At 50.2% G+C, this 7,969-nt stretch overlaps 1 protein-coding gene across 2 annotated transcripts in view; it reads right to left on the bottom strand.

The window, feature by feature from the left end:
- Positions 1 to 215: 215 nt before the first annotated feature.
- LOC116947785 (uncharacterized) overlaps positions 216 to 7,969 on the bottom strand; it is a 42,073-nt gene continuing 34,319 nt past the window's right edge. For both annotated transcript variants that reach the window (XM_076071062.1, XM_032963932.2), the window contains exon 7: positions 216 to 7,122. In XM_076071062.1, coding sequence (XP_075927177.1) covers positions 7,067 to 7,122 — 56 coding nt within the window. In that variant the 3' untranslated portion in view covers positions 216 to 7,066. The remainder of the gene's footprint in view (positions 7,123 to 7,969) is intronic.

Here is a 7,969-nt window from a genome sequence, read left to right as displayed (position 1 = left end):
GCCACCCGATATTGGCTGTGAGCGGGAATTGAACTCGGGTCACCGGGTAGCGGGCTCACCACTGCACTACCGCTCCCCACTCTACATATAAATACAAAGACCCCCCCCCCGTATAGGCTAAAGTCTGTTGGGGCAAGTGCTGTTAGCGAGCATCTATGAAGACCGGCACGGTACACACACACGCGTACATACACTCAAGCGCGCACACACACGGATAAATTTGACCATTCTCTTTAATTAGCGATTCAAATCAAGTGCGTGCAGTTTTATTTTTGCGAAACAAGTTAAACAGGGGAGACACACGAAAAAAAAACAACTGAAAACCGGCATGAAACCACGCGAACCATAATTGACCAACGATAACATAAAGTCCCTTCTGTGATTTGCAATGAGGATCCCGTTGGGTGACAATAGTGCCCGAGACGCACAACAAAAATAGAGACACCGTTGCCAGGCCGGCAGTATCCCCCACCCCCCCTCGAGTACCCGATTAGTGCCGCCAAAGTCGATCGCAGAGACGGATACAAACGTCGTTCGCGGGCCGCTTCGAAAGTGGTTGACCCCGCGCGGCCACGGGGTGGTGTGAAATGAAATCGCGGGATAGATAAGGGCCCGCGAACTCCCCCCCGACGGCTGCTTCGGACACGTCGGTCACTTCAAGCACGCACGCCCAAGAGGTGGCCGTTGCGTCGTTGTGGCCTTGATAGCAAACACACACAGGCCTTTTCCGGAGCACAAACGCCGTGCCATGTGCAAGGGCCGTTGACGAATGCGTAGAGTTTGTTAATTGTGCACCACTGCCAACGCAGCAGCAGCAGCAACACCAACCGCTGCGTCACCACATAATGCGTCACCTTGGACGGGTTGGCATCCGTGCATGGTGCAGGCAGTTTTCCCCAAGAACGTTGCAGCTATGCAGTGGCCGAGTGAACTGCTGAATTGGGAACGCGTCGCACGCGCGTTGCCGCTACACGGCCCAGAGCGCGCGGGCTCAGCTGCTGCAAAAAAAGCTACTCGGTAATTTTTTTTTAAAGGCAGCAAAATAATCAGCTGCTGCACCGAACAGCTGGGATAACGTCCTCGCTTAAGCCTTTTTTTTACCCCACGGAACAACTCAAAACTACATTCGGTGATCGTCAAACACAGGAATAAATATGTGCACTGTAACGATGAAAGGGCTCTCTTTTCAGTTGAGGCCCTAACAAAAAAAAATCAGAAATATTTGAAGGTAACACGAAGTTGTGAGAACACGTGGTGAACGTGTGGTACGACTGCGTGGGTCTCCCGACACGGCTTCGAGGTTGATCCCACGTGCTGTTCGGCACGATGTCCGACGTTTCACTCGACATGCTTGGAGCGTTTTTAGGAACCAAACTCTTAAATTCCTGGATATCACTTGATATGGTGACGCTGCATTGGCAGCAGTGCTGCACAAGCACAATTCGCACAAAAACTCAACACATTGGTCAAATGCAAATCATTCATTTGTGTTATTGACTAAAGTGTTGAATTTTTTTTGTTACTTTCCCGAACTGGATGGCTTCTTCAGGAACTGAACCATTCAGAATGGCCACGCACGATACATGGCCTGGCCAACGCATCCTCGCCTGCATCCCGAACTAAGTGCTCACTGTCGTGCGGCAGCAGGGGAGAGAAACAACGGTGAAACGCATTACAGCTGGAATTTTTTTTTACCAATCCAAGAAGGCAGTATGGACGGTGTACGGATCGCAGTGACACCGCCAGGCTGTAGCACTGTTGGCACATCCGTCGATGACGCGTTTCATGGTTTTGACTTCACCGCAGCCGCAGTTCAGCGATTATTTGACCATCAATTTTGCGGAAGGTGGACGCGCATCTCCCATGTTGCGTTCGAGCGCGGCTTATCGAGGTCCGCGGTTGTCGTGAAAAAGCAAAGCTCGCTACTTCCGCAGCCAGGTCCTCAACGGTGTTTTTTTGCTTGCCACGTCCACAGCCGCCCATGATTCAGACCGGAAAAGTGCCCACCGATGTCTCGTGATGTCCGATGTTCCTTCGCTCCAGGCGTTGGAAGCATGTGCGTACCTAACCGCGCTAATCACACCTCTTGATTAGCAGGGTTGGCTACATACGGTGGTGCGAAAGAAGTTCAACAGACATACGTGCATACATACGTGGAGCGAAATGCAGGACATCATTCCAAAACAACTCTCGGTGCAATGTCATGAGAACACATCGGAAAAGTTTATCGAGGTACAAGTGTGTGCGTGTGTGTGTGTACAAATGTGTCGCTGTAGTACAAAGATATGCGAGCAGCTCACACAATCCAATCTGGTTAAAAACCCACGGCATGAGTCGTGGTCGGTTCAGCCCGAATGTTACAAGCCATCGTAGGTGCTTCTTTAAAGGGGGTCCCATGTTTCGCAAGCGTACAATCGAAATGACATAACCGTGGCCGAGAAGAACTTGAGCTTCTTCGTGTGCTGCGATCGGCCAGGTAGCTTCCACGCTGCGGCGTTTACACAACTGATAAACACGATAGTGCGCTACATGCCCGTTTCTAAAGTAGGCCTCCGCTGCCCAAATCAGAGCTTCTCATAAGCACACTGCCCAGGCATGGGGTCTCCTCCACCCAATCCACAACTGCCCATCACTAATGGAACTGAAGGGGTACAATGTTGAATGACACAATGTACCCTGACAAGTGCTTTGTTTCGGTGGGGCTGTTAGTAAGTGCCCCCATCTCTAAATGGCAGGCTCCAGGTACAGCAGCAGGCTCCGTGACTCCTCAGAGTGAGCAGCAATTACCAGATCAGCATACGTAACATGTTTGACCAGTCGGGAGTCATCCCGAGACCTCGCCCGTGCATCCAATCATTCCCCCATTGGATCTGGAGTCATCCCGAGACCTCGCCCGTGCATCCAATCACTCCCTCATTGGATCTGTGCCAGGTGGAAATCCCAACTGGTAAAACCATGCAAGGGTTCTCGGCCTATGTTCTCACCGGTGGGATCTGACGTAACATCAGTGAACGCAATAGTTCGAGAAGCAGGCAAGGATGCGTTGGCTTTGTCATGTAGCCCACATGCCCAGGAAGCTTCTGTTTGGCCGGATAGATGATGCTAAACGGACGTGGGAGAAGAGATGGGCTGGTGTTGTATAGGAAGATTTGGAACCGAGTGCTACTTGCCAACTACTGCTAACCACTGGTGTTGAGATCGGCCTCTATGGAGGAGGCTCGTGAAGGACGCTACTGGGCAGTTTGGAGGCAGTCGCCCTCCCAACAACAGAGGACAGAAGAGCAACGCTCACAACAACGAGCGCAGCGCCGGCTGCTAAAACACAGCAAGCAAGCTGGTAGAGTGGGTGAGCACAGGCGATGCATCTTCCAGTCATCTCAATCGGTTAACCCCCAACGCCTGGGTTTGTCCAATGACCTCCTCTAAAGAGCGTTAGCCTTTTTGACACTTCCCATGGCCTCCAAGTGCACCTAGGCTGGGATAAGCGCTGTGGGGACATCACCGCCACTTCGTGGCGAATTGATGGCTGTTATTGAGCACAGTGATATTGCGTGCGCATGTACGTGGCACAAGTTTGTGTGTCCTATACAAACGTTAGTATTTACGTGTGCGAGTCTACAGGTGTATGTGGTTCACGCGCGTACGTGTGTGTGGTACTAGTGTGTGTGGTACTAGTGTATGCACGTGTGTGTGTGGTACTAGTACGTGTGTGTGTAGCTACCAATGCCCGTGAGTGTCGAGGCGCGTGTGTACACATGTGAAGACGGGCGTGTACAAGTCTGTGTCCACAAATGATTGTAAAACCGAGCGGTACAAGTCGTGCTCGCCCACACATACTTGCCATTAATTGTTATGGTATGCCGATGATCTGATGCTGTGGTCGCGCGCGTGAATGTGCGCGCGCGCGCGCCGTTGCGAGCTATTCGCTCCTCGTCCGCACGCGCGACGCGGTGTTGTGGCAGCGACTGGGCGCATCGTTTTACGCGTACGACCACAACCGTACGCAGATCCATGCATTGGTAAGTTTGCAATTACACCTGCATATATACACACACAAACAAGACAAAAAAATCCCCCCCCACCCGTGTAGCCTGAACAGACTGTTGGGAGCGAGTGCTGTTAGCGAGCACTTATGAAGGCCGGCACGGCACACGGGGGTGTTGGGTGGCCAGCACCACGCCCGGCCGTCTTTGTCTCCCCAGTGGCGATGTTTACATGCAGCGCCACCAGGTACTCATTTGAGGCTGAGTTGACCAAGGGGATGCCCAGGACCGGTTCAGATAATCGCCACATATATACACAAAGACCCCCCCCCCCCCGTATAGCCTTAATAGATTGTTGGGGCAAATGCTGTTAGCGAGCAACTATGAAGGCCGGAACGGCACACGAGGGGGTGGGGGTGGCCAACACCATACACGCGAACACACAGACACACGCGAACACACAGACACACGCGAACAGACACACACAGACACACGCGAACACACAGACACACGTGCACACACGCGCGTGCTATGTACACGCCCGGGAACCAAGAGGCTGTACACTTAAAACGGGCACAGTAAAATGCAATCAGAGCTGAAAATCGTAGCGGTCACAAATCGCACAGTCTACCGCAGGAAAAGAAAAGAACCTGAAATCACTCCAGTTGTGGGGTCAAACCTAACACAACTCATCGACAAGCACTGAGAAACGCTTCGCATCTGCGCACTCGTTGTTTGCGCGATCTTAATTTTTTTTTATCCCCCCCCCCCCCCACCGGACACCTCTGGCCCCTCATCCCGGTCGTCTCAATTCCATACCTTGTGCGAGCAACTGGGCAAATCGATCCGAGTGTTACATTTCGCGATTTTCTGCGTGCTCCAAAATTCCCAGTAATTGTCGGAAGCGCGTGTACGTTATGCTCCTTAAACAACACACACACACAAAAACCTGAAGGTAAAATTTCGCGGTCGCTTTTTTGCAAAGGAGAAAAAAATAAACAATCATCGCGTATATAAAAGTGACAAGACGGACGAACTTCGAAAATAAAACTGTAAACGGCGACGTGAAATCGAAAACTTATTCAGTTATAAAATCAATTAGCGACGTCATAATTATTATTACGCGAAAGCTTACAACAACCCTCCATCAGGTCCAGGGTCAAAATTTGAGATGTTTGGCTGATTTATTTTTTTAATGTTACATATATATTTGTTTCATGTGCAAGGAGAAATTGGATTGCCTTGAGAATACCTATGCATAAAACATAACTGCCCCCCCCCTCCCCCATCAATACAGAACCTGACAAATTAAAACCCTACTATGCTGTACGACTCTCCTAATAACCTCGCAGAGATGGGTAAAATTAATTAAAATTACGTAACATCGGAGGAAGTGCAATTCTGACACAAATTACTAATTAACAGCGTCTTGTGTAATATAGACGCAATTTACCTAATTATTTTTTTCGGATGTGTAATATAGATAACAAATGACTAATATAATGAAATTAACACCGTTAAATTACACGCATTTACATCCAAATGACCAATTACTTGAGGTTTTAATTTGGATACCTATTACAAAAGTTATCGAATTACGTATATCTAAATTACATATAATTTGTACTTTAGATACTGCCCATCTCTGCATGGCTACTGACGCTACCTCGTTGCTGTCTGTGGGTCTCGTACATCATCACAATGGCCGTCACGTGCGCGTAATCCCACCAATCCCAGGTTCATCTCAAACACTCGCCATCCAAAAACCATTTGGCATATTACGAAGGCTCAAGTTTAAGCACTAATCACGACGGAGTAAGTGCATCAATTGTAAGGGCTATCGTTTTTGAAATTAATTTAAATGTACATACAGTAATAAGTGTGAGGCTATGCCTATCTTTAATATCCCTTTTATCAAAATTACCCTTTGTAAATTTCATATCTTTTGGGTAAACAAGATTACAAATGGCAGTCTCTTTGAGAGTATTAGGTGAAATGGCGAATCAATTCCTTGACGGCAGTCCGTCACGTCGCCTTGCAATTATTGCAACCGAAACCGTGAATATTCATGGTTTTCACCGCCACCTTCGCCGACCTTTGACGACCCCCTTCCTCCACTGGAGCACGCTACGCCACAGCACCAAAGGCAGACGGCGCGGAAAACACGTCACCGTTCCCCGCCGCACCATACGCGAACGCTTCTACAGCGCAAAAAAAAAACACGTCCCGCACTCCACGCTAAAAACTCGCAGCCGATTGGCCGAGGCTGAGGCTGCTGCCGGCTGGCTCGGAGCAGCACAAAAAAAATGGTATTCGAGCAAACACTGACCCGCGGGGGAATTTTCCATGCTTTTCGCCACGCATCGGAGTCATGATTAGCGCGAGTTGTTTTTTTCTTTCTCACTCCCAAGTCCTCGCCCCTAGTGTGGCAAGGAGTTGGTAAATCTTCCAAATTACCCACAACTCCTCGGAGGGGGTGGGGGGGGGGGGCAAAGTGCTGGGGGGAACTGGGGGGAAAGACTCAGAGAGGGGCGGCAGATTCAAGATGCAGGAGATGAGAGCGTACACGAGGGGCTTCGCGTAGTTACCGCACGCGGGTCCCGCAGTCAATACAGTCGGTCCCGCCACCCTACTCCAGTAAACACAGCGGGCGTCAACGCAAGTGAGGGAACCACAGGGACCGCGTTCAGAGGCATTGCATTGAGGCTGAGATATTCACGGTTACTGGGTGAAAGTTTAGAAAATAAAAATAAACTACTACACGGACTGCCGAGCAGTCTGATCGTCTGCTGTGAGGCCACGGTGTCCCAGCAGGCCTCGATAACATCCTCGCGTATCACCTCTCGGGCCTCTGCCAAACACAGAGCATCGGCCATCGCGCCCTGCTCACACTTGGCAGAAATCAGAGGCGTTTGGCTCATGAACATCCGATTGTCGCATTTTTCGAAGCCAGGGATAACGATGATGGGTCATCAGGCTGCTGGCTGGTGAAGTCACAGAGTGCAGCGTAGGAGGGTGGCCGAGCGGGCGGGCGGGCGGGCGGGCGGACGAGCGGTGGGGCGGCCTAGAGGACGAGCGTCTCGTTACGTCTGTGGCTGTGGCTCGTTCAGCGTGACCCGGACTCCCTTCTCTCCGGCAGCTGTGGGCAACATCGTGCGATAAAAAAAACGTTGGAAAAACGACCGTTGCAGAGTGGGCGTGGGGGGCTCCCCTCCCGTCTGTCAGGCAGCTCACAATGACTGTGTCGGAGCAATCAGACAGCACAGCTGAGTAGGGGTAGGAAGGACACATCGATTCATTGATTGGTATCGAATTGCATAAGCAACAACTGATTTTTCAAAATCAGTGTATACATTGTGTATAATGGGACTCACCATGCAGCCACTAAAAGTCACTACCATCCACCGCAACGTTACATCGAATATGCTGGGAGGGTGGGGGAGGTGGCGGTGGTGGTGGGGGCATTGGTGGGTAAATCGTTCCAACTTCTACCGCTGACGTCCCGGGTTTGGATCTGGATTTTGACATGCCCGTGATGAAACTGTGTTGGAGTGCAGCGAATTTGATGATCTCGGCCCTGGTTGAGTTCCATGTTCATTTTGTTTTGACCAGGGTAAGAACACAAGAGAGCAGGAGGAGTCTCAATTGCAAGAGTAACTTGGATCACCAACATAAAAAAAAATAGAAATACCAAGACAAGCAAACATAAAATCGCTAACAATCACCCGCACTAAACAAAAATGTCTTTTGCAAGTTCTATTTTTTTTACTTTTAATCACTTAGTGCTCCCGTCGCAGTCATGGCAGCGGTAAAAAAATATTTAGTTTACACTGTGTCACACGCTACGTGCGACACACCGTGGTCATGCTTGCTCGTCTGACCGTGGGCCCGAATCATTGCCATGGTATTTTAATTGCCGGTAGTGCCATCCAGTGAGGGGAGGGGGGAAGTAATGCCCATGACGAACGCCGATAGCGGTGGTAAAG

The sequence above is a fragment of the Petromyzon marinus genome, chromosome 31 (genome assembly GCF_048934315.1).
Source record: "Petromyzon marinus isolate PM22_M1 ecotype Great Lakes invasive population chromosome 31, UKy_Petmar_22M1.pri1.0, whole genome shotgun sequence".
NCBI classification, from domain to species: domain Eukaryota; kingdom Metazoa; phylum Chordata; class Hyperoartia; order Petromyzontiformes; family Petromyzontidae; genus Petromyzon; species Petromyzon marinus.
This window is presented reverse-complemented; position numbering and strand designations above follow the sequence as displayed.